Source organism: Piliocolobus tephrosceles, chromosome 14, assembly GCF_002776525.5.
Source record: "Piliocolobus tephrosceles isolate RC106 chromosome 14, ASM277652v3, whole genome shotgun sequence".
In the NCBI taxonomy this organism is placed as follows: Eukaryota; Metazoa; Chordata; class Mammalia; order Primates; family Cercopithecidae; genus Piliocolobus; species Piliocolobus tephrosceles.
Genome location: NC_045447.1, coordinates 47,482,486 through 47,508,385, shown reverse-complemented (window position 1 = coordinate 47,508,385; position 25,900 = coordinate 47,482,486). Strand labels below are relative to the sequence as shown.

The window sequence follows — 25,900 nt, the reverse complement described above, 5'->3', positions numbered from 1 at the left end:
GGAAAGACAGTTGAACCGTATTTCAGAGTGGGCTCTTCATAGGTTTTGCTCATCCTGTTTTCAGGATTTTTTGTTGTTTGTGTAAAGACAGTGTTACAGAAACGTAAGGTTCAGTGAAGGAACTCAGGAAGAAGGTGGGCTTGCAGCATCACTGTCAGCACTCGTCCATGTCCTGTTGCTTCTAGAAAGCAAGCCCACACCAAGCACGGCACAAATCAAAGCCATCTCATGTTAGTACATAATATTCCACAATATATATGGTTTTTTATTCACGAGAGAAAATATTTTTTCTCTACATAGAGTGAATTTTTTCTTGGGGACTTGTTTTTCTCTAAGGAAGGCTAAAAAATTAGACCAAATTAGATACCTCCCCGAAGAAGACAGTGCCTGGGACAGTGGTGATGGTAGCTGGAGGCACCGGGTGTCTTCGGCCAGTGCTGAGGGGGACTGACTGGGGGTACAGCTTTCTTGGGGAGCAAGAGCTGGGGATGTCGCAGGCCCCATTGCTCATTGTTGCACCGGACACTTTTCAGGGGCTGTTGATCTCTGATTTTCCTCTCTCTGTTGGGACAACTCTGGCTCTTGACAGTGGCTCGTTGACTGCAGGCGGCATAGCTCAGCATTCTGCTCTCTTCTGAGTAGAAAAAGCCTGTGGTTGCAGGGAAACCCACAGACTGGAGCTTGAAACTCCTGTTTGTGCTGATTTACCTTCGAGGCCTGGCGTGCATGGCAAAGTGACATTTTCTCCTCCAGCATCTGTCCGACTGCTGTCATGAGCCCCTGAGCTTCAGCACTGCTGCTGTACACACAGGACCTGTTTTGTCCTGTTTTTTGGTTCTCAGCAGTGCCTGGTGCTGGCTTGCTTTTTTTCTTTGAGAAAACTGCTTGATGAAAAAATTGCTTGATGTTTTCTAAAAGTGGCTTATTGAAGGAGGCTGTTTCTTTGATGGCAATGACTGGACACCTTCATCCTGATGAGTGTCTTCTGTTTTTCTGACCGGGGTAAGTTGAGGAGTCTTCAATTCTTCAGGCCTTTCTTCATGTCTTTCTAAGTTGGGCTTCTCGCTCTTGTGAGTAGGGGGAAATATCGGGCTTTGTCTCTTGCATGAGACTTGACAGTTTGGGTTCTTGGGCTCCCTGTGTCCCAGGTTGCTCCTTCTGGCTGCCATGAGGTCACGTAGCTCCTGGGAAGCCTGCATGTTCCCAGCAGGCGTGCTCTGGAGATGGCCCTGGGGCACTTGAGGAGCCAAATTCTCTGCAGCAAGGGGCAGAACAGATGCTTGCCCATCTGGAAGGAGCACAACAGCGGCACAAACTTGAGGCTGGGTCTCTGACTTCATGGGCATTCCAGGCTCAAATTCACTAATAACCTCCTCCATAAGACACAGCTGTCTTGGATCTTGGGAGAGAGACATTTTAGGGAGTAGAGAACTTTTGCTGGTCCCTGGAGCCTCGAAACCACACACATCCTCCCTTGTGGCTTGGTGGTTTGCCAGCATACGGGTTCCTGAGGGGACTCTGGGTTGTGGCACTGCCTCCCTGGTCTCTACAGCCCTTGAAGACTGGGCTCCTAAGCTCCTGCTCTGCTGGGTGCTGCCTGTGAGGCTGTATTTGAGGGGCTTAGATGGCCACTTGCCCTCCTGTGCAGCTGGAGGAGGCTTCAAGGACCCATGATCATTCCAAGATGGGATCCCTGGCAGGGCCCTCTGGAACTGCTTACATGCAGGGGAAGAGGCCAGAAGACTCTCTGACACGTTAGATGCTTTGGTCAGCACCTGCTTTCTCAGACTTGCCGTTGGTGGCTCTCTAAGGAACGTGGCCACCTCAACTTCTGAGCCAGCCCCGGATTCACAGGTGGCTGAGGAGGGACCGGCAAGCTGTGTAAGGGACAAGGACGAAACCTTTTCCAGTTTAAAGCTCTGAATGGGTTTGAGGACCCTGAGGGGTAGACCCCACCTGTGTTTGGCCCATAACCTCCCAATATGGGCTTCCAGCCTCGAGGAAGGGAAGCACCTGGGCTGTGTTCACATAGGCTTTCCCACTTTTCAGGGGTGCTAGATTGCTGGTTTTCACGTGGGTGTTGGACACGGGAAAAGCCTGGTTGACAGCAAGCCAGGATCGATGCACACTCACTGGGATCAAGCCCTCGTTCATCTGGCCCAACTTCCTGCCCATGTGGGCTTTCAGGACATTTTCTATATGATTCCTCTCTGTGCGTCTTAATAAATCACTTCCCGAGTCACTCCTCAAGGGCTTCCTCAAGTCTCTTTCCGACTCCTCAGCAACCTTCCCTGGGAAGCTTTCCATGCCCCTGGATAGATTTTGCGGGGTCTGCCCCAGAATTTGTCCCATATGTGGGCACAGGGCCCTCTCCAGCTGAAACTTCACCTTCTGTGCCTCCTTGCTGCTTTCGCCTGTGGACGTGGAGGACTGCCAGGGCCTGGGTTTGCCCTTGGCCTGTCTTGTCCCTGACGATTCGTCCCGAAGCTGCATCAGATCCAGAGACTCTTGGATCCTTCCCAGGTTGCCCTGGTGTTGAATGAACCACTTTTGAATGTGTTGCTCCAGTTGTCTCCGGAGTTCAGGACTGATTGGAAAGTTCTCAGGCAGAATGGATGGCAAGCTTTCCTGGGGAAGGTTAGGAGTGGAGACCCTAAACACATCCTGAGATTTTTGGACCCTAGAGGGTAAAGCCAACCCACCTTCTAGATGTTTCCTCAACAAAGACCTTTTCTTTGAAATGGTAAAGATAATTATCAATAAATACTAAGGGAACTCAGAGACCGGGGCCGGCGTGGATCCTCTGTAAGCTGCGCACCGGTCCCCTGGGCCCCGCTTTTCTTTCCCTATACTTTGTCTCTCTGTCTTATTTCTTTTCTCAAGTCTCTCATTCCACCTAACGAGAAACACCCACAAGTGTGGAGGGGCAGGCCACCCCTTCAGGTGTAGGTCTTTTTTGTTTTGTTTTGTTTATTCTTCTTCGTCTTCAGGGGGTCCTTTCAATGTGAAAGCTTTTGTGTTTTTTCACCTCCAGAAAATATTTCATTATTTCTTTATTTTTTCCCCTCCATTTCCTCTGTTTTCTTATGCTGGAATTCCTGTTAAATAGTATGATAGAACTTCTGGATTTATCCTCCATACTTCCTAATTTTTCTTTTATACTTCTCACCTCTGTTCTTTCGAACTGCATTTTATGAGAATTTTTTTTTTTTTTTTTTTGAGATAGACTGGAGTGTAGTGGTGCAATCTTGGCTCACTGCAACCTCCACCTCCCAGGTTCAAGCAATTCTCATGCCTCAGCCTCCCAAGTAGCTGGGGTTACAGGAATGCACCATCATGCCTAGCTAATTTTAATTTTTAGTGAGACAGTTTTGCCATGTTGGCCAGGCTGGTCTTGAACTTCCGGCCTCAGGTGATCCGCCCGCCTCAGACTCCCAAAGTGTTGGGACTACAGGCGTGAGCCACCACACCTGGCTGTTTTTTAGTCTCCTGAATTTCCTAGCTGCTTGATCTTTCAACTCTATTTTTCACTCTTCAGCTGTATCTATTTTGTTATTAAGCCCTTTGAATTTGTATTTGGGAAACTGAATTCTAAATCAATATTTAGTTCATTCTATTTTTTAATTTATTTTGAGACAGGATCTCGCTCTGTGACCTAGGCTGAAGTGCAGTGGCAAGATCAGAGCTCACTGCAACCTCAAACTCCTGGGCTCCAGTGATCCTTCTACCTCAGCCTCCTGACGAGCTGGAACTACAGGCACACACCACCACACCCAGATAATTTTTAAATTTTTTATAGAGATAGAGTCTTGCTATGTTGCCCAGGCTGATCTCAAAACTCCCAGACTCAAGCAATCCTCCTACCTTGGCCTCCCAAAGTGCTAGGATGATAGGCGTGAGCTACCATGCCTGGCTTAATTCCTTTTAGTAAATGAAATATCTTTTCACATATCTTGTCGAGATATTAATTATGCTTAATCTAAAGCCTTGCTCTGTAAGTACTCCTTAATTCTCATTCTTAGGCGATTGTTTTTCAGATGGCAGTGTAGGGAACTAAAATTAATTTTTTCAGCAACTCTCATAAATTCTTAGTTGGAATGAACCCCTGTAACAAAAGACAGATTAACAAGAGAGAGAAAAACGAGTGTATTAGCACGTATACTTCACATATACATGGGAAATACCCAGGGAATGAATAGGCCTCAAAGAGGTGGCTTGGAATTCCAGCTCATATAGCATCTTCAACAAAGAACAGTAAATTTTTAGAGAAGTGACAAGACAAGGGACAAGGACATTGAATTTCTAAGGGCAGCAAATTGTGGAACAGCAAATAAATGGTAGTTACAGGCTATTTAGTATAGCTTGCTATGTAGATTCCTTTGGTGCCATCTCCAGGTTGTTAAGCTCTAAAGTTGTCTCTGGTGGTTAACTTTTGTCTTTCCTGATAGAGCGGGTCTTTATCTTTGTAAATCTTCTCAAGTGCCTTCAACTCAAAATAATCCTTACCTCAAAGTGGCATGTTTTGGGATGGCATATTCTGGTTTCCCACAGTGGATTTTTAATTTTTCATTTTTGAGACAGGGTCTCACTCTGTCGCCCAGACTGAAGTGCAGTGGTGAGAATGTGGCTCACTGCAGTCTCAAACTCCTGAGATCAAGTGACCCTTCTACTTCAGCCTCCTGAATAGCTGAGACTAGAGGTGTGTGCCACCACACCTGACTAATAAAAAAATCAATTAATTAATTAATTAAAAAAAAAAAAGAATTGTAAAAATGGGGTCTTCCTATGTTGCCCAGGCTGGTTGCAAACTCCTGGGCTCAAGCGATCCTCCCCTCTTGGCTTCCCAAAGTGCTGGGATTATAAGTGTGAGCCACTGCGCCTAGCCTACAGATGGATTTTGATGGCTCTGTTTCACAGTGTTAATTTTACCCAACTGCTTAGTAACTCTAGATATTTGTGTTTTTTTGCTTTTGTTTTTGTTTTTGAGATGGAGTAACGCTTCCTTGCCAGGCTGGAGTGCAGTGGTGCGATCTTGGCTCACCGCAACCTCTGCCTCCCGAGTTCAAGCGCTTCTGCTGCCTTAGCCTCCTGAGTAGCTGGGACTACAGGTGCATGCCACCAAGCCCGGCTAATTTTTTGTATTTTTTTTTTTTTTAGTAGAGACAGGGTTTCACTGTGCTAGCCAGGATGGTCTCGATCTCCTGACCTCATGGTCCGCCCACCTCGGCCTCCTAAAGTACTGGAATTACAAGTGGTAGCCACCGTGCCCAATCTGTTTGTTCATTTTTAAATTGTGTATTATTATTATTATTATTATTATTATTATTATTATTATTATTATTATTATTTTGAGACAGGGTCTTACTCTGTTACCCAGGCTGGAGTGCAGTGACATAATCATGGCTCACTGCAGCCTCGACATCCCAGGCTTAAGTGGCCCTCCCATCTTAGCCTCCCAGAGTGCTGGAATTACAGCTATGAGGGATTACAATAACGCTGGGATTACAGGTTTGAGTCACTGTATGAATCTAGTGCATTCCTGTTCTCGTCTGTTCTGTTTCCTGAGCCTGAATGTCATAATTTTGTGGGAGGTGCTGGGCCAGTAGCGTGCTCATAATCTTAGCCACTAAGGAAGCTGAGACAGGAGGATCACTTGAGCTCAGGAGTTTGAGACCAACCTGGACAACATAGTGAGATACTGTCTCTAACTAGAAAAAGGAAAAGGAAAAAAAGAAAGTAACTTTGTGGGAAGAAGAATGTGTTGATTGGACAAATACGTGGGGATGTATGTTGAGAAGAAGAGAACCCGTTGTGTCTTTGAGCATATCCAGTTTCTTACTCCAGTGAGGATAGTTGCTACCTGGGGCATTCACTGGTTTGGTGTGGAGAAAATCTCCACTGCAGCTGGCTGATTAGTACAAGTGTCAGAAATAAGGGGATAGTTGACACAGATACTCTGGATACAGTTGCTCAATTAACCACCCCAATGAGTAGCCCAAATCCCTGTTTTCTTTGTATCCAATAACTCTAACATTAGGGTAGAGTTCTTTCTTAACTCTATTTCTATTTTTATTTTTGCACTTTTGAAATAGCCTTCTGGTGCAGGACTTTTTTTGCACTGCTGTCAATCTTTTCTTTCTTATCTGCCTTTGGTGTTAAACTTAAAATGATCTTCTGTACTCTCCCTCCTTCCAAAATTATAAATATTCACCTATTTTCTTATTTTACTATTTTTACGATTTCATGTTTTACATTCAAATCTTTAAGCCATCTGGAATTTATTCTAGTGTCAGCCATGACTTGGGGCCCTAACTTAATTTTTTCTAATGGTGAGTCACTTAAACCCACCATGTGTTCCATGTGTGGGCTTTTAAAATGCAGCTCAACCCTAAGAGCTCCATAAAAGCCCAGGAGTTAAGAATAGAAAAGCTAGGACTATAATTCATTTGGCTCCTAATTTCTGCTCCATTACTGCTCACTCTAGGACTCTGGCAAATCTCAGTGCTCCTTAGGGAAAAAACTGACCAATGATTTAAGGCTGGGAAGGCTGAGGCAGAGAGGAGGATTTGCAGAGAACCCTCTAGAGGAGGTTCATAGTTGCTGTGTTCCAGCCACTGGGCATGGCCTTGGGGGAAACAGTGGTTCAGCCTTACAAGAAGCTGCAGGGGCCTCAGGCTCTACTCTATAACTCCTTTTTCTTCAACCCCAAGTCATTTTCCTACTCACTCAAAGTCCAGCTCCAAGCCAGTGAGGCTTAGATGCTCCTCTTCCTGGGTCCTCGCTGCATTTTTGCATATTTCTCTAGAGCTATTTTTGTAATTGTTGACAGGTCTGTCATGGATTAATGAATTAGTTGATTAAGTTATCAGGCATGAAGGGTGCCATCTGCCAGGTGCAGGAGGAAAAACACACCAAAGGATATGGAGTTGCTGCTGCCCATGTAGACCCCCTGAGGGTGTCACGGCACAGTGGTGCCACCATGCCCAGCTAATTTTTGTATATTTTTGTAGAAGAGGGTTTCACCATGTTTCCCAGGCTGGTCTCAAACTCCTGAGCTCAAGCAATCCACCCACCTCAGCCTCCCAAAGTGCTGGGGTTACAGGCCAGAGCCACCAAGCGTGACCTTGAAGTTTAATATATTTTAATTAAATCTACCTTACTAATTAACAAATCAAGTCATCTATATCCTTACTTACTGTATGGTTTACTGATGAGTCATGGGCTAAGAGAAATGAATTAAAATTTCCTTCTATTATTATATATCTATTTCTCCATGTATTTCTCATTTTTTGCTTTATGAATTCTGATGCTATATTATTTTATGCATAAAAATGCATAACATCATCATAGCTTTCAGCTTTTATCATTACAAGGTGTTCTTCTGTGTCTTGTTTTCTGATTTTTCTATTTTTTTGGTGAATTCAGCCATGTCTGATATTAACATTGAAAGCTCTGTTTTCTTTTTCTTTTTTTTTTCTGAGACAGAGTTTCACTCTTGTTGCCCAGGCTGGAGTGCAATGGTGCAATCTCGGCTCACCACAACCTCCACCTCCCGGGTTCAAGCGATTCTCCTGCCTCAGCCTTCCTGAGTAGCTGGGATTATAGGCGTGCGCCACAACACCCGGCTAATTTTGTATTTTTAGTAGAGACGGGGTTTCTCCATGTTGGTCAGGCTGGTCTTGAATTCCCGACCTCAGGTGATCTGCCCGCCTCGGCCTCCCAAAGTACTGGGATTACAGGTGTGAGTCACCGCGCCCAGCAGTAACCTCTTTTCTTGCTGCATGTATTTGCATGTACGGCATTTATTTTTGCTTTCTATTTTTTCTTGTCCTTTCACTTTCACTCTTTCTGAGGAACACTGTTTTAGATGTATCTCTTGCACATGACACTAATTGCATTTTATTTTGTGACTCCAGGAGTTGTTTCTAAGAAGTAAGATTACTGGATCAAAGGTAAAGACAGTTTCTGTAGCTCTTAACCCTCATGATCAAATAGTTTTTCACACGTTGGACCACTTTATCTTGTCACCAGCCATTTAGAAGCAAGCCATTTCCCCACCCCTGCCAGCACGACTATTATATTCCTGCTTAAATTTTTAATAGGTGAAAATGGGACCTCATTGTTCTTTTATTTGCTTTTCTTGGCTTCATCAAATTTTACTTTAAGTAAGTTAAGATGGAAGAAGGATGAAGTTTGTAAGAAATTTCCCTTTTCAGATCTCTCCAATGAGATTGATGGGTGGTGGGGTTTCTTATTCCTGATTCCCCTGGTGACACTGAATCAATCACTTCCCACAGGCTCCTCAGCCCAGCCCTTGGATTTTTCTAGGAGAATTATCTTTATCCCTTCCTCACATCCCTGCACCTTGCTTTTTTCCCTCCCATAATGAATAGGCACTATAACACAACAGGAAGATATAGGGGAAGCTCAATTGAATGAATTCAAATCCGAACTCCATCAATGCCTAACCATTTATTAGCTAGCGATTTATCAAATCCTAGCCATTTGGCCAGGCGCGATGGCTCACGCCTGTAATCCCAGCACTTTGGGAGGCCAAGGCAGGTGGAACACCTGAGGTCAGGAGTTCAAGACCAGCCTAGCCAACATGATGAAACCCCGACTCTACTAAAAATACAAAAGTTAGCTGGGTGTGGTGGCGCATGTCTGTAATTTCAGCTACTTCGGAGGCTGAGGCAGGAGAATGGCTTGAACCCGGGAGACAGAGTTTGCAGTGAGCCGAGATTGCATCATTGCACTCCAGCCTGGGTGACAGAGCAAGACTCCATCTCAAAAAAAAAAAAAAAGTTCTAATCATTTATTAATTGGGTGATCTATGGCAGTTGCTTAACCTTCTCTGTGCCTTGGTTTTCTGAGGTAATAATTCTCAAGTATAATAAAGATTACAATGGTAATACCTATTGGAGTTTTGCAAAGTAATTAATGTAAGTAAAGGACAGAGGCCTTTGGAAAATGCCCCTTTCCCCACCCCAATAATGAGGTTTTGGTGGAAGATATTTCCTTCTTACATGACCCTGCTTCTTTATCTACTGTTCTTAGTCCTAGGCCAAGGGCAGGTCCCTGACACAAGGAGAGTCAACCAGAGTCCTTTCCTGGGACCTTTGACACTGGGACTTGAGAAAGGAAGCTTTTGGTGCCTCTTGGGTGAGGAAGCTCTCAAATGTGAGACCCAGGCTACTGGCTGCCGTGTTTCCAGCCTTGAGGAAGCCAGGCTGCAAGAATGAGGCTAATGGGTGGAGAGACAAGCAGATGCTAGAGTCTGGCATTGTTGAAATTGCTGGTTCTGGCTACCCGCAAATGCATCCTATGGGCCAGCCAATAAATATCCAAATTTCCCTAAGCTTGCTTGTGTTGAGTTTCTATTCACTTGCAACCAAAAAAGAGCTTTTGCTGGGTGCAATGGCATGTGCCTGAACCCCAGCTACTTGGGAGGCTGAAGTGGGAGGATCACTTGAGCCTAGCAGTTCAAATCCAGCCTGGACAACATAGTGAGACCCCCTGTCTCATGAAAAAAAAAAAAAGAAGAGTTTTAATATACCTCTTAAGACATCTTAGGATAGTAAGTCACGAAGTCTCCTATCTGTCTGTCCAGGTCTCTCTGAAGAGCCAAACACTTCGTCCAAGCCCGTCTCTGAGACACACATACACATTCACACACACACACATAGAATGACAGTAGTTTCCACTCCCAACTGGAGGGAGCTGTGGCTCCTACTCCGCCTGAGCTGCCTGCACATGCCTCTACTTCTCCACACACACCAAAAGACAGCTGTGTCAATGCCTAGGCCTTGGGAACTGCGCTTGCTAAACAGGATGTTATCCCGAAATCTGTGCCCTTCTCTGTATGCCTCTTTTTTTCACTGCCCTATTCAGTAACTTCACAAATATATAATGAGCACCTGCCAAGAACCATGTCAGGCCTGGGGCAACAAACAGTCCCTGCTGTCAAGGAACCCGCAGGCTTGTGGGGCTGTCATGCTGTCAAAAGGCAGCTCTAAGAGAGACAGTGGGATGAGTGTCGAACAGATGTTTCAGCCAAGTGTGGCAGGAGCTCCGAGGAGGCCTCGTCACTTGTTGCCTGGGACAGATGTCTGACTGGTCTGCCTGCCTCCCACCCCAGCCCTCCCTGTGCGCTGCCACCAGAATGTCTTCCTGAACACAGCTATGCAAGTCCCTCTCCCTCTGCAGGCCTGAGCCCACATTCCTTAGCCTGACAAAATGCTAATCCAGGTTTGCTTCAACCTATTTTCTCAGCCACACCATCCACTGTTCTCCATTCACAAACCTCACAAGTCTAAAGAGTAAAAAGTAAAAGGATCAGTTTGCAAAAATCCACCATAGACACACAGATTGTGTGTTGGCGGGGGGAAACGGCACACTTGGGATGCATTTGCAGACGGTGTTCCAGGTTCAGATCTAACATCACCCCCATCCCTGGGAACCTTCCTTGCTTCTCCAAGTGAAATTAACCTCTTCCTTTCTGAATCTATATAACCCTCTCTGTACACCTCTGTCAGAGCACAGATTGCTCCTACCTTGTTAGGAGTGCACATATTTTTCTTCTGTTTGTGGAAACAGATGGCGTCCTATGGAGTGTGGTACAAAGTAGGGATTCAAAAACTGCTGACTATTTGGAACAATGTGAAACACCATTTGCCATTCATCAGATGGATTCTGGCTGCTGAAATGCCTGAGTTCTTGTCATGAGCTGGCTTTACCTACTCCTTCGCCCAGTGCACTCTGAGGATGGTGTTTTCACTCCTGAGCTGATCTCCTGTGTTGTTACCTCTGTCAAATCTGTCATTTGCCAACTTCTTGTGAACCTGTGGCCACTGAAGTGTGAATTCCCAGCCTCTCTCATTTATTCCTTTATTCAGGAAACCATTATTGATGCCTCATTGGTGGCCAGTTCAATGCTCACTATCAGGAACAAAAGGTTGGTGTCCTGCCTTGGGATCCCTGACTTGGGGAGGGTCGGGAAGAGGTGGAGAGAAGACGAAGACATGAGTGATGAGATACAAGGAGAAGTGATGTGGCCCTAAGAGAAGAGCAGGAAGAGTGCTGAAGGGGTCAGAGCAGAAGGCTTGGGTTGGAGAATATGGGCTAGGGAAAGTTGTTGACACACCCACATCCATACCAACTAAATTCTCTCTTCCCCTACACTCCTTAGCATATTTTAACTGGACCATAGCTGCAAGCTCTGGCCTCCTAATTCCAGGACCTGTGCTGATAGAGTCAGGAAACATTTGAATAGCCTCAGTATAGCTTATTCCACCGCCCTCCCCAACCCTACTACCCATTCTCTCCTATTTCATCACACACAAACACACAAATCTCAAGAGCTCAACACTAATCCCTCCCAGACCTGGGATCTGGAATGCTACCCCCTGGACTCTCTTGAATCACCTCTGCTGCAGTTTATACCCAGGACACTGGGCTCAGGTAACCACTCAGGCTCCTGAGCTGCATGGGGGACCTGCTTTTCCTGTCCCTAGGGTTTGGGGCCCACTACAGGCATCTGTGATGTCCCTAAATTATTATAGGGGCTCTGGATCTATTGGCCAATTTGCTAAGGTGCTTTGCCTCTGTTTCTCTGGGTTCCTGGTCCCACCCCAGGCACCTCCTCCACCTTCCTGCATGCAACCACTCCCCTCAGCAAACGTGTAAGGCTGCCAGACCCTGCTGAAGAGCTGTAGGCCCTGCTGGCAGGAGGCGGGCTAGCTCCAGAGAGTTGGCTGGAGGGGAATGCAGCAGATCACATTTCTTCAGTTCATGCCAAATAGTATTCAGACGTAGCTTTTCAGACAGACACAAATTGCTCATCTAATGAACACAGAAGGGCTAATCCCAGGACGTTTATCAAAGTGGGGAAAGATGAGAGAAAGAACAGTCACAAGAGGCCTTTGAGAGCCGACTCAGTGTGGCTGGTGCAGAGGAGGTGGTGAGACTTCCATGTACTCCTGGGGTTTTCTCCGTAGAGGGCCTGAAACCCAGCACCGGGGCTTTGGGATTTGCTGTCATTGGGACATACAATGCCCGCATACACTTCTCTGTGGTGAACAGCGATTAAGAAATCTATGTAGGCCAGGTTGCCTTTGTGAGCAGACAGCCCTCACCCCCATGTGACAATTGTCAGGTGGGAGAGCTGGCTGCAAGGATCCCATCAGCTGCTCCCACTGTGCATGCACAAAATGTGCTCATGCCTCTTCCGTATTTGCAGGGTTCATAGGGGACAGTCCCTCCTGGCCTGGAACTTCTTGCTGAGAGGTGTAAGAACATGGGGACCAGAGACACAGGGTCCTCTGCTCATATCAGAGGGCTGGCCAAGCAACTGAAGTCTTTTGACAGCCCCTTTCCTGCTAGGCCCTTCAAAGTAGCTCCATGAGCTTTCCCTTCCAGGGATTCAGCCTGGAGATTACAGAAGTCGGGCCCTGGTCTAAGGCCAGAGAGAGGAAGGACTAGGTGAAGCCTCTGCAGGCAGCCTGGGTCCTCCCACTGCCTGTGCAGAAACTGTGCCATACCACTGGTGCTCTGACATGTACTCAACAGAGCGGGAGGTGGGCCATGGGAAGGAGGAGGCAATGACTAGATTAGGGTAAGGGTGTGAAAGTAACTCCTGACTTTTATATGGGCAGAATATTTCAAAAATTAAAGCTGAGAGAATAAAACTTTCTATAGGGCCAGACTATAGCCTCAGCTGGCAGGGACTCTGTGGCCCCAGAGTTTGATGGGAACAAGGTGCCTTCTGGCATATGGCTGGTCCTAATACAATCAGGAAGCTAAGGGGAATTCCCAGGCAATACTCCCATGATCCCATGAGGCACATGTGCTATTTTGGGTATTACTTTCCCAACAAGACACTGTGAAGTTAGACAACATGCCCAGGTCACCTAGTTCAAGACTGGGAGGCTTCAGAATCTAATCTGACTCATATTGCACACAGGCCTATGGAGAGATATGGGGGTTTCAGGAATATCTGGTTGTGTGGGAATCCTTAAGAGGGTAGGGTTTGGAGGTCTGGGGTCCTCAGGGTTGGGATGCCATCTTCAGGGCACAATGCTCAGGCAGTTTCCACTGAGGACCTGGGGTCTCTCTAATTAGAGTACCTAACCCTACCAGTTTTCCCAGAACTGAGAGGGTTCTTGGGATTTGGGACTTTTTGTTTTAAAACTGGGATGGTCCTGGAAAAGGCAGGACAAGTTGGTCGTCTACCTGGAACAAAAGGACCAGGCACAGATCATCGCCATGGACTTCAGGACCCACCTGCAGCTCAGCCAAGCCACACATCCCCAGGCTGGGGACCTGGGGAGTGGCATGCTGATTAGGGAAATGGCAGAGTGGCAGCCAGCTGGGAACAGCTCCCAAAGTCACTTGGGAGGGCCAGGCTGTGACCACAGGTGGCAGGAAAGCAGGGCTACTATGGCCCCAGAGCTTGACTGGAACAAGGTGCATTCTGGCATGGCTGATCCCACACAAACAGGAAGGCTGAGGGGAATTCCCAGGTAAGGCTCTCCAGGCAGGCAGGGAGCATGAACCAGGTGGCTTCCACTCTGCCTGCAGAAAGGAAATTTCTTTGCTAGTTTCTGAAACTTCATTCCTATCAGGAATAGCCTGTCTCCTACCCACCCACCTGGGGGACCCACACTGACCTGCATTTCTAGGCTCTTACCCTTCTCTTCCTCTCTGACTTCATCCTGCTTGTTGTAGAACTGTGTTTATCACTTTCTTTCCTTTTTGTTTGTTTGTTTGAGACAGAGTCTCACTCTGTCGCCCAGGCTGGAGAGTGCAGTGGCCCAATCTCAGCTCACCGCAACCTCCACCTCCCAGGTTAAAGTGATCTTCGTGCCTCAGCTTCCTGAGTAGCTGGGACTACAGGCGCCCACCACCGCCCCCGGCCAATTTCTATACTTTTAGTAGAGATGGGGTTTCACCATGTTAGCCAGGCTGATCTCGAACTCATTACCTCAAGTGACCTGCCCATCTCAGTTTCCCAAAGTGCTGGGATTACAGGCGTGAGTCACTGCGCCCAGCCAGTCTCTTTGCTTTTGAAGATCTGAAACTCACTGGTGCAACATTGGAAGATTTTTAATATAAGGGGATTGAGTTCTAAGGCACAGAAACCATGGGAAGAAATGCTAATAGGCTTCAGGAAAGATCAGAATGGGGGCAAGGAAGCCTCAGGAATGTGGGCATTTCTCTTTCATTTCTATGTCCACTTCTCTTTCTGTGGTCTGTTTTATTCTCTCAGCTTTCTTTGCTTCTCTGTGCATTGGCAGAAGGTGGAATGTTTACATCATGTCAATTGCAGCCACACCCAGGGACCGACTAGCTTTCCGGAGTCTCGAATCTAAATTCTCAGGAGAAATCATCTGATTAGACCAACTTGGGTCACGTGCTCACCCCTGGCTCAGACACCTGTGGCTGGGGGCTGGGAGCTGGGAGCAAGCAGTACCAACATGGCTACACAGGACCCTTCCTAAAAAGGGGCAAGTTTGTGGAGAAAGGAGTCACCCTGAGTTGGCTAGACATGTTCGCTGTCTGTCATATATGTTTCCTGAGCTGGTAGGTAACTGTGCCTTCTCTTCCCAGAGTTTATAAAATTTCTTTTGTGGCTCCCTGGTGGTTGGCTCGATGTTAGTCTCACTCTGGAATATTTAAAAAATTAATTTGGATAACTGTGGTAAGCTACTTAACAAGCCAGGTCTTAAACAATGTGGCCCATTATCTCTACCTTATACAGCACTCAATCATTATCTCCTTTGCATGATGGTTTAGGGCCTTGCAGCTCAAAGTGTGATCCATGGATCAGCAGCACTGGTATTGCCCAAGAGCTTATTGGAACTCCAGAATGCAGTTCCTACCTACTTGAGCAGAATCTGCATTTAACTGCTCCCCAGGTGATTCACATTACAGTTTGGTGAGCACCTGGAGGAGGTTCTTGTCTTTTCTCTCTTATTAGATTGAAAATTTTGAGGGCAAGGACTCTATTTAGCAAACCTCAATTGTCCACTTCCTATGTGTAAAGTACCTTGCTTTGTCTTGCAGGCAACAGAGCTTATCAAAAGCAGTTATGAGCGAATTTTAAGCTCAGGATAGTGGTTGAAGAGGGTAAATTAATTACAGTGGTCCACCCTTATCCTTGGGTATATGTTCTCAGACCCCCAGTAGATGCTGGAAACTGCAGATTGTATTGAACCCTACATACATCCTATGTTTTTTTATTTGATAACCAAAACAGCTACTAATGGGTAACTATCTAATAAGCAGGAAAGGTACACAGTATGGATAAGCTGGAAAAAGGGATGATTCATGTCCTGGGTAGGATGGCAAGGGATGGGGCAATATTTCATCACACTATTCAGGGCAGTGTGCAATTTAAAACTTATGAATTTTTTATTTCTGAAATTTTCCATTTAATATTTTTAGGCCACGGTTAACCTCCAGTAACTGAGACATCAGAAAGCAACAGATAAACAGGTACTACTGTACATGTTATCTGAATTTTGCTTTAAACTAATCCTGCAGGAGGTGGAGGGAAGTTGGGGGTACAGATGAAATAAACATGGCTAAATGTTGATTTTTTTGAAGTGGGGTGATGGGAACTTGGAGACTTACACTATTTTCTCTATTTTTGTATATTTTTAAAATTTTCCACAATAAAAATTATAAGAAAGGAATGGTTGAAGACATTGTAAGAGATCATCTCGCTTCTCAAAATAAGTTAGTTTCCTAGCCAAATGAAGTAAATCCAAGGCACTAAGAGAATTTCCAAATGAAATTGCTCAATCCTTGTCAGAGACTTTTGGAGGATGAATACAGTGGGGAGAAGTTTGGAACATTAGTCATGTGTAAATGATTTTCTAATTTTGCAAAAGGAGGAGTGGTAATCAGTTTCCTTCTGTCACTTCAAATCAGCTTATGGGGGGGAAAAGGGAGGAGTAATTCACCAGGTCACATAACTGGTCAGCCCAGGGGGAGTCTGATACAGCACACCAGGGCGCAACCCTCTAGCTTCCTTGTTGGCTTAATTCTCAGACAGGCTCTTTCCACATAATTGCTGTAATGAGATAGATAGCATACCTCCAAAATTCATTTCTATCCGAAACCTCAGAATTGAGCTTATTTGGAAATAGTCTTTGCAGATGCAATTAGTTAAGTCAAGATGGGGTCATACTGGATTAGGGTGAGCCCTAAGTCTAGTGATTGGTTTACTTATAAGAGGAGAGGACACATCAACAGGAGAAAATCATAGGCAGAGAGAAGGCCATGTAAAGATGGAGGCAGAGATTAGAATGATGCCACTACAAGCCAAAGAATGCCAAGGATGGCTGCGAGCCACCAGAAGTTAGAAGAGGCAAGGAAGAATTCTTCCTTAGAGCTTTCAGAAGGAGCATGTCCAGCCTGTGCAACAGAGTGAAACCTCGTCTTCACAAACATTTTTTTTAAAAATTAGCTGGGCATGGTGACATATGCCTGTGATACCAGCTACTAGGGTGACAGAGTGAGACCCTATCTCAAAAAAAAAAAAAAAAGAAAGAAAAGAAAAAGAAGCAGCAGCATGTCCCTGCTGACACCTTGATATTTTGGACTTTTAGCATCCAGAACTGTAAGAGAATCAATTTCTCTTGTTTTAAGCCACCAAGTCTGTAACAATTTGTTAGAGGAGTCCTTGGAAACTAATATAGCACCCTTGCTAACTCCCGACTGGCCATTCCAGACAAAAGGAAAAGTCTTTTACTCAACATTTGCAGCAGAAGTCCTGGGAGAAGAAGGGACATTGCTCATTAGTCCTTCTTGGGCCACATGTTGATCCCTGAACCAATCAATTGTGGCCAGAAGGGTATAGTGTTCTGATTGGCCAGATATACGTCACCTGGGCCATAGAGACCCCATAGTTAGCCTCTTCTAATCACATAGGGAAGAGTGGGAATCTCTAACAGAAGGAGTAATGTTAAGGAGGAGGCAGACAAAATCAATACCTGTCCATTACAGGAAGAAGTTGATTCTGCAAACTACACTCTTATCTAAGAATTGTGTGTGTGTGTGTGTGTGTGTAATGTGTAAGACAGGGTCTTGTTCTGTTGCCCAGGCTGGAATGCAGTGGTGCAATCACATCTCACTGCCACCTCAACCTCCTGGGCTTAGGCAATCCTCTCACCTCAGCCCCATGAGTAGTTGTGACTACAGACACATACCACCACCACGCTTGGCTAATTTTTTTTTTATTTTTAATAGAGACAAAGTCTCACTATGTTGCCCAGGCTGATCTTGAACTCCTGGGCTCAAGCAATCCTCTTGCCTCGGCCTCTTGAAGTGCTGGGATTATAGGCGTGAGTCATTGTGCCTGGCCAAGAATAGACTTTTAAAGATGTAAAGGAAGTGGAGATTTCTCAGAACAAGCCAGAGCAAAGACTATCATATTTCCTTTTTTAACAGGTCCCTAAACTGCCAGATCACAGAGCTGCATTTGATAGTCTGTTGGCAAACTGGGCCGGCCTTTTACAATCTGTGGCATATTATTCCTGTGACTAAAGAGGAAAATATGGGTTAGATAATAGTACAATTAAAGGGAAATTGAACTTTTTAAAATGGAGCAAACCTTTGCCATTATATTTGTCCACTCAGCATGCAATCCCCCATCTTATTTAGGAAGAATTTTCCAGTGTATGTAGTACTGGAGGGCGGCAATGCCCTAGCTCCCACCATGGAGGCAGAAAGGGGAAGATTCATTCCTCCCCTACCGGGCAGCTAGGCCTCAAGCATGTGAATTGGCTCAGTCATTCCCACTGAAGACTCTGAATTCTTAGGAGCGATGCTAAGAGGCAGGAGTGGTGTAGAAATTATTCATGGAGGCAGCAGCAGCATGAACAGTCCTGTAGCAGTGGTGTTAAATAATCATGGGCAGTGGTGGCCATGGCAGAGTAGTGTTATAATTTACTGTTTTCATAGTCAAAAACGTTGTTTCAGAAGACATTGATGAAAGTATAATATTTGAAATTACGGAGATGATGGTCCTGCTCTATTCTGCTACTTAGACCCTGGCTGCAATGCTGCATTCAGTTACGGACCCTACTAAATGCCCAGGGAGTCAAAGCCCAATCAAAGAATAATAATCAGGATAGGGAAGGAACTCAACAAGGAAGCATGAAGAACAATGGAAATGGAGCTGGGCATGGTGGTGTGTTCTTAGAATCCCAGCTACTCAGACGGCTGAGGTGGGAGGATCACTTGAGCCCGGAGTTCAAGACCAGGCTGGGCAATATAGTGAGACCCCATCTCTTTAAAAAAAAAAGGTAGAATTGATAGGTAGCCTGGTGAGGAGTTGTCTTCAGCTTGGGAGAAGGTACATGGCTGATCTCTTTAAATAGCAGAAAGACCATCACGTGGAAAATGATTCAGTTTATTCTCTGGCTCTGAGGAACAGACTTGATATTACTGACGAAGTTATAGACATGAATTTTAGCTTAATGCAGATGTTCCTTTATTTACAATGGGCTTCATCCCAATAAACTCATCGTAAGTTGAAAATATTGTAAGCCGAAAATGCACTTAACATATCTAAGCTCCCAAAGATCACAGTTTAGCCTAGCCTTCCTTAAATATTCTCAGAACATTTACATTAACCTATAGTTGGGCAAAAGCATCTAACACAAAGCCTATTTTAAAAACAAAAGGTTGGCCTTCATATGTTGCTAGCCTGGGAAAAGATCAAAATTCAAAATTTGAAATACAGTTTCTACTGAATGCATATTGCTTTTGCACCACTGTAAAATCAAAAAGTCGTAAGTCTAACAGCAAGTCAGGGACTGTCTGTATAAGAAGGCTTAATAGTTGGGTCAGTGATAGCCACAAGGGAGCAGGCTGCCTCATGACATAGCGAGCTCCCTGTCACTGGAGGTGTGCACACAAAGCCAGGAGAACTCTCAGAGAGTGTATGGTGTGTGGAAATCCTCACTGGATGAAGTTAGGGTTGATGTCCTTTCATATTCTCTCTAACGCTGAAATCTGATGAAGTCCATAGTGCAGGTTGGGAAGAGCAGGAAACTGGAGGAAAAGAGACCAGAGATATTACAAATTGTGAATTGTTCTGGAGCACAATTCCCAACCACCATTCTAGCTCCAGAAAAAGAAAAAGTCATGGAGGGTTGCATTATTCCTAATTCTTTACCACTCCCTATATCCAGTCCCTTTGCCATGTAACTTTGAAGTTTCTCCCACTAGAGGCAGAAGATGATAATGTTGGGTTGGCCAACTTGTTTTGGCTGATAGAATGTGGGTGGAAGTGACCACTCCAACCACAGGCCTTATGAGATATTGGGGCTTTTTGCTCACCCATCTTGTGCCATGTGAAAAACATGCACTTGGTGGGCATCACAGAAGACATAGAGACACATGACATAGACTAACCTAGCCAACCTACAGAGCTACTACATCCTTAATCAGAGCTGTCCCAGCCAATCCATGGGCACCTGAGAGAGAAATACATGCTTTATTATTGTATAGCACTTCAATTTGGTGGTTATTTGCTAAGCAGCATTATTATGGCAATAACTAATTAGCAATTAGTTATGGGATATTCCAACAATTTTAAGATACAGCAATTGAAGGCAGTTACCAGGCTTCTGTTGGCCTTTCTAGGATCTGAGAAAGCAGCACTTGAGGCAAATAACCCATCCCAACAGACTGTAGATGTATCCTGTCTACAATCTAGATATATATGTTGGGTATAGATGTTGCTGCAAATGGATGACCAAAGTCACTGAGCAGGGCCTGGACCCAGTGCTATGGCACCTTTGTACAGGCTGGGATAAAGGGGTGAGAGGAGGAAGCAGATCCACTTCGGGTCATGAGAATAAGTATAGTTGAGCACTCAGAACAAAATATAGATGGTAATACCATCCTGACAGGCAGTTTATTTGTGTTGTGATGGATTAAAAATGGCCACAAATTCTTTCCTACATCTCTTATCAATATGTGGAGTCTATTTCCTCTCCCCTTGAATCTAGGTTGGTGCTGTGACTTATGCAGACCAACAGAATGTAGCTATGTATCACTGTATAACTTCTGAGGCTTGGCCTGAAGAGATCTTCTGGGCCAGGCACAATGGCTCATGCCTGTAATCCCAGCACGTTGGGAGGCCGAGGCGGGTAGAAAACTTGACCCCAGGAGTTTGAGACCAGCCTGGGCAACATGGCAAAACCCCATATCTACTAAAAATACAAAAATTAGCTGGACATGGTGGCACACACCTGTAGTAGCAACTAGTCGGGAGGCTGAGTTGGGAGGATCTCCTGAGCCCAAGAGGTGGAGGCTGCAGTGAGCCAAGATCACACACCACCGCACTCCAGCCTGGGCAACAGAGCAAGACCCTGTCTCAAAAAAGCAACAACAAAAAAGTATTCTGTTCTCTCCTATGCATTCAGAATGCTCCTTCTGAAAACCCAGCTGCAAAGCTGTGAAGAGACCCAACCAACTCTGTGGGGGCCCACCTGGAGGAGAAGTGAGACACCTGGCTAACAGTTCCAGCTGAGCTCCCAGTTGGCAACTAGCACCAACTTTCAGCCATGTGGGTAAGGTCATTTGTACCTCCAGACTTTCTACCACCCCAGCCAACACTCTCTGAAGCAGAAAACCACTGGGTTAATGGGTAACGCACATAATTGTAAGAAATAATAAATTGTTGTTTTAAGAGATTCATTTTGAGTAGTTTTTGTTTTGTTTTGTTTTGTTTTGCATAGCAATAAATCAGGCATTGGCAAACTTTCCGTAAAAGATCAGATAATCAATATTTTAGGTTTTGCAGGCCAGATGATCTCTGTTGCTACTAAACTTTGCCATCACAGTATGAAAACAACCATAGAAAATACACAAACAAAAGAACATGGCTGAGTTCTAATGCATTTTCACTTACCAAAACAGATGGTGGGCTAGGTTTGGCCATGCAAACTAGTTTCCCAACCCCTGCAATAGATAATTAAAACAAATTAACACCCAGAAGTGGGGAGCTTCCATAACAAAAAACTAAAACATATAACATTGACTTTGGAATCAGGAAGCTTCACAGTCCTGAAGTGTGGGAAGGAGGATGACAGCACAGTGAGGAAGTTGTTGGGAGGTTATTCAGGACCTAAGTGACATAGTGGTAACATAGTAACGCAGATAAAATAATTGAACTGGCCACCTTGGTATGGAGATTTCTAGGCAAAATGTTCAAAATGCTAACTTACTCACTTTAGCTGCCTGTGAAGAAGTACAGGAAGAAGAAACTATTTTGTTTCAAGCAAAATTTTGAGAAACTATAGAGGGTCCAGGGCATTATCTACAGCCAGAAAATAAAAATGCTCAAAGTAAATTAAAACCTAGAGGGAATATTAATTCCAAGACCTTCCCTGTAAAATGGGGACTTAAGGTCAAGGATGTGGCTGTAAGACTTTTGTTGTTGTTTCTCAAATGTTATATTAGTTATTTTTTGTACTCTATTAGTATATTATTGGCATATACTAATATATGGGTAGCAATTTAAAAAGAAATTTAGATTTAGGGGTACAGGTTCAGGTTTGTTATATGAATATATTGCATGATGCTGAGGTTTGGGCTTCTATTGATCCTATCACCCAGTAGGTAGTACCCGATAGGTGGTTTTTCAACTCTTGTCCCCCCACCTCTGTTGGAGTCCCCAGAGTCTATTGTTCCCACCTTTGTGTCATGTGTACTCAATGTTTAGCTCCCACTTATCGGTGAGAACATGTGGTATTTGGTTTTCTGTTCCTGCATTAATTTGCTTAGGATAACGGCCTCCAGCTGCATCCATATTGCTGCAAAGGACATAATTTTGTTCTTTTTTATGGTTGTAAGACTGTTGAGATCTCAGAAAGACTTAAAACAGTGCCTCCTAAACCTCTCATGTAGATTAAAGTGCTTCTAAGAGTCTTAAAGGTTTGGTCCACAGCACTGTAATTCACAGCCTAAAGGAGGGAAGGGCTTTTCTCGAGATTTGGGGGTATGGTTTGATTAAAAATAAAATTCATGGAAAGTTCAGTTTTTTCCCCTACAAGAATTGTACCAGTGTAAGCAGTAGTGGCTTGAACTAAAACAGACAAAGATAGTTCAACATGAAAAGAGCACACCAGGTACCCAGTGAAGCATCTTGAACAAGTTATCGACTGTGAACAAAGCCTATTTCTTTTGGAAAAGGAGGAATGACTCAAGGGTAAAGATAAGAGCCACAGAGAATCACATTCCCTGCCCCTGGAGCAGGTGGAGTTGGTGACAAGTGCATGGTTAGTCCTCAGATTTGCTAATGACTGCTATGTGCCTCTTATTAATCTCCTATTCTAAATGGGAGTGTCTATTGCGGTTTTCTTGTCCTTGTATTTCCATTATATGTTAGATGTGTGGGGGAAAAGTCACTTAAGGAGAAGTTGCAAGTTTAGTACAAATAATTTTTTTAGACTACAGTCACATACCGCTTAATCATGGGGATTTTTTCTGAGAAATGTGTCGTTAGTCAATTTTGTTATTGTGCAAACATCATAGAGTGAGCCTAAATCTAGATAGTACAGCCCACTATACATCTAGGTTATGTGGTACGGCCTATTGCTCCTAGGCTACAAACCTGCACAGCATGTTACTGTACTGAACCCTGTAGGCAACTGTAACACAATGGTAAATGTGTAACTAAACATATCTAAACATAGAAAAGGTACAGTAATAATACAGTGTAAAATATAAAAAATAGTATACCTGTACAGGGCAGCTTTATTATCATCTTATGGACCCATCATCCTATATGCTGTCCATTGTTGACTGAAATGTTATGTGGCACATGATGGTATTTGAGAGTAAATTTCTGATATGATGCCCTATTACTCCAAAACCCTTTTGTGTATATTTCCAGTGTAACCACAATATAATAATCAAAACAGGAAGTTAACATGGCTACATTATTATCATTTTATCCTTAGTCCCCATCCCAGTTTCACTGGTCATCCCAATAACATTCTTTTTTTAACCTAATTTTTATTTTTTAGTGACAGGGTCTTACTGTCATCCAGGCTGGAGTACAGTGGCTTGATCATAGCTTACTGTAACTTCAAACTCCTGGGCTCAAATGATCTCCCTGCCTCAACCTTCCGAGTAGCTAGGACTACAGGTATGCACCACCATGTCTAGACAATTTTTAAAATTTTTCGTAGAGACAGGGGTCTTGCTATGTTACCCAGGCTAGTTTCAAACTTCTGGCCTCAAGCGATCTTCCTGCCCTGGCCTCCCAAAGAGCTGGGATTACAGGCATGAGGCATGAACCACACTAGGACTCTAATTATATACATGAGAAATTTACTCTCAAATACCATCATGTGCCACATAACAACATTTCAGTCAACAATGGACAGCATATAGGATGATGGGTCCATAAGATTATAATTTTTTTTTTTTTTTTTTAGACAGAGTCTTGCTCTGTCGCCCAGGCTGGAGTGCAGTGGCATGATCTTGGCTTAATGCAACCTCCACCTCCCAGGTTCAAGTGATTCTCCTGCCTCAGCTTCCCAAGTAGCTGGGATTACAGGTGCACACCACCATACCCAGCTAATTTTTGTATTTTTACTAGAGACGGGGTTTCACCACATTGGTCAGGCTGGTCTTGCACTCCTAGCCTCAAGTGGTCTGCCTGTCTTGGCCTCCCAAAGTGTTGGGATTACAGGCATGAGCCACTGCTCCTGGCCCCCAACTTTATATATATATATATATATATATATATATATATATATATAGAGAGAGAGAGAGAGAGAGAGAGAGAGAGAGAGAGAGAGGGAGAGAGAGAGGGAGAGAGAGAGAGTCATACTCTGTTACCCAGGCTGGAGGGCAGTGGCACGATCTTGGCTCACTGCAACCTCCACCTCCCAGGTTCAAGCGATTATCCTGCCTCAGCCTCCTGAGTAGCTAGGATTACAGGCATGTGCTACCATGCCTGGCTAATTTTTGTATTTTTAGTAGAGATGGCGTTTCGCCATGTTGTCCAGGCTGGTCTTGAACCCCTAACCTCAGGTGATCTGCCTGTCTCGGCCTTCCAAAGTGCTAGGATTACAGATGTGAGCCACCATGCCCAGAGAATATTCTTTATAATAGAAGGGTCCACTTTAGAATCACATGTTGCATTTAGTTTTTTTCCTTCAGTTTTTCATTTTTCCAAAAATTGCACCAAGCTAAAGCAAAGCTCTAGTTGATGCAGGTGTGTTGTGTAGACATTAGCAGTACTGCCCTCACTACATGCTCTTTGGACAGTAGTGTAACCCCAAGAAAAGGATAGTTAGTTGCTATTTCTCTTTGTTTTCCTCCAATTGTGATGAGAATATTTTCTCAATCTTTGACTATCATGACCTTGACATTCTGGAAGATTTCAGAATGGTTGTTTTCTAGAATGTCTCACAATTTGGATTTCTCTAATGTTTCCCATTAAAATTACTAGTATTTCTTAAGGTAGTATTTGAAATTAGGTAAATATATTGTTACTCATCAAATTCCATTTATTTATATCACTATGGACTCACGGTTTACTTTGTTCAACTGGTAATAAATTGTTTCTATCAATATTTATTTTCATGATCAAATTTTTCCATATTTGGCCAATGGGAGCCCCTTCAAACTGATTTCTGTGTCTTTTTGACATAATCTTATCATTCTTTGAGTTCTTCCTCACTTTCTGACACAAGATTTTCCAGGTTCATCTTGTAATATTCCTAGCCAATCCCTGGAATCAGCAAGCAGCCTTTTCTCCAAGAATACCTAAGTCCTTTTATTGGAGAATGGTGTTTAGAAACCAAAACTTAGCTGCTAGATGTGCTCACGGCCTTGGGAAATTTCTGCTCCCAGACAATACACACACACACACACACACACACATACACACACACACACACACCATTCTTAGTTCATTTTTCACTATATTGAAAATCATGAATTCACACCAATTTCTCAACTTTAAATAATGTATCAAAGGATTCAGTTTAGTTTTTTCCCTGTCTATATTTGTAACTCCTCTGACTGTCAGAAACTTGGGTAACTCTCATCTATATATAGTCACTTTTTTTTTTTTTTTTTTTTTTTTTGAGACGGAGTCTTATTCTGTAGACTAGGCTGGAGTGCGACGGCACGATCTCGGCTCACTGTAACCTCTGCCTCCCAGGTTCAAGTGATTCTCCTGCCTCAGCCTCCCAAGCAGCTATGGATTACAGGCATGTGCCACCCAGCCCAGCTACTTTTTGTATTTTTGGTAGAGATGGAGTTTCACCACGTTGGCCAGGCTGGTTTCTAACTCCTGACCTCAGGTGATCTGTCCGCCTTGGACTCCCAAAGTGCTGGGTTTACAGGTGTGAGCCACCATGCCCGGCCATATACTTACTTTTTAATCAGTGTTCCTGTGTTCAACACTCACTTCATCACGTCTTGGCTACAACACCAGTTGCCTTTCACAGGAGACTTCCTACCATGCTCAGGTCCTGAGGACCTTTTTACTCTCCTGAGCTTTGACCCTCTTTGCTGGGCTGTTATCCTCCCCGCTACCCCCTTACCCCTCCCTATCCTGGTTGGACTGTGACACCCTGTCTATGCTGTTTGGACTCTTACGTTGCTCAACCCTACCTAGTGACTTTTTAACTAAATTTCTCAGGAAAAGGGAGAGAGAAAAAAAAAGGAATAAGGTAATTTGTCTTTATAATCCACGGGTCCCTCTTTTATCTTTTTTTTTTTTTTAAGACAGAGTCTCGCTCTATGGCCCAGGCTGGAGTGCAGTGGCGCGATCTCGGCTCACTACAAGCTCCACCTCCGGGGTTTACGCCATTCTCCTGCCTCAGCCTCCCGAGTAGCTGGGACTACAGGCGCCCAC

General features: G+C 44.5%; 1 protein-coding gene, 1 long non-coding RNA gene and 1 other non-coding gene across 3 annotated transcripts; 1 reads left to right on the top strand and 2 right to left on the bottom strand.

Moving 5' to 3' along the window:
* Positions 1 to 279: 279 nt before the first annotated feature.
* On the bottom strand, positions 280 to 13,711 carry LOC111529204 (spermatogenesis-associated protein 31A6-like). Its single transcript, XM_031934006.1, is given in 5 exon segments — positions 280 to 648; positions 650 to 914; positions 917 to 1,995; positions 1,997 to 2,733; positions 13,688 to 13,711. Coding segments are annotated over 5 exon segments (2,394 nt in total). The 3' UTR covers positions 280 to 359.
* A 226-nt stretch (positions 13,712 to 13,937) lies between these two features.
* On the top strand, positions 13,938 to 20,711 carry LOC111529203. Its single transcript, XR_002727346.1, has 2 exons — positions 13,938 to 15,495; positions 20,442 to 20,711. It is a non-coding gene; the product is annotated as an uncharacterized LOC111529203 (long non-coding RNA).
* A 3,489-nt stretch (positions 20,712 to 24,200) lies between these two features.
* LOC111529212 lies at positions 24,201 to 24,326 on the bottom strand. Its single transcript, XR_002727350.1, has one exon. It is a non-coding gene; the product is annotated as a U4atac minor spliceosomal RNA (small nuclear RNA).
* Between the last annotated feature and the right edge of the window lie 1,574 nt (positions 24,327 to 25,900).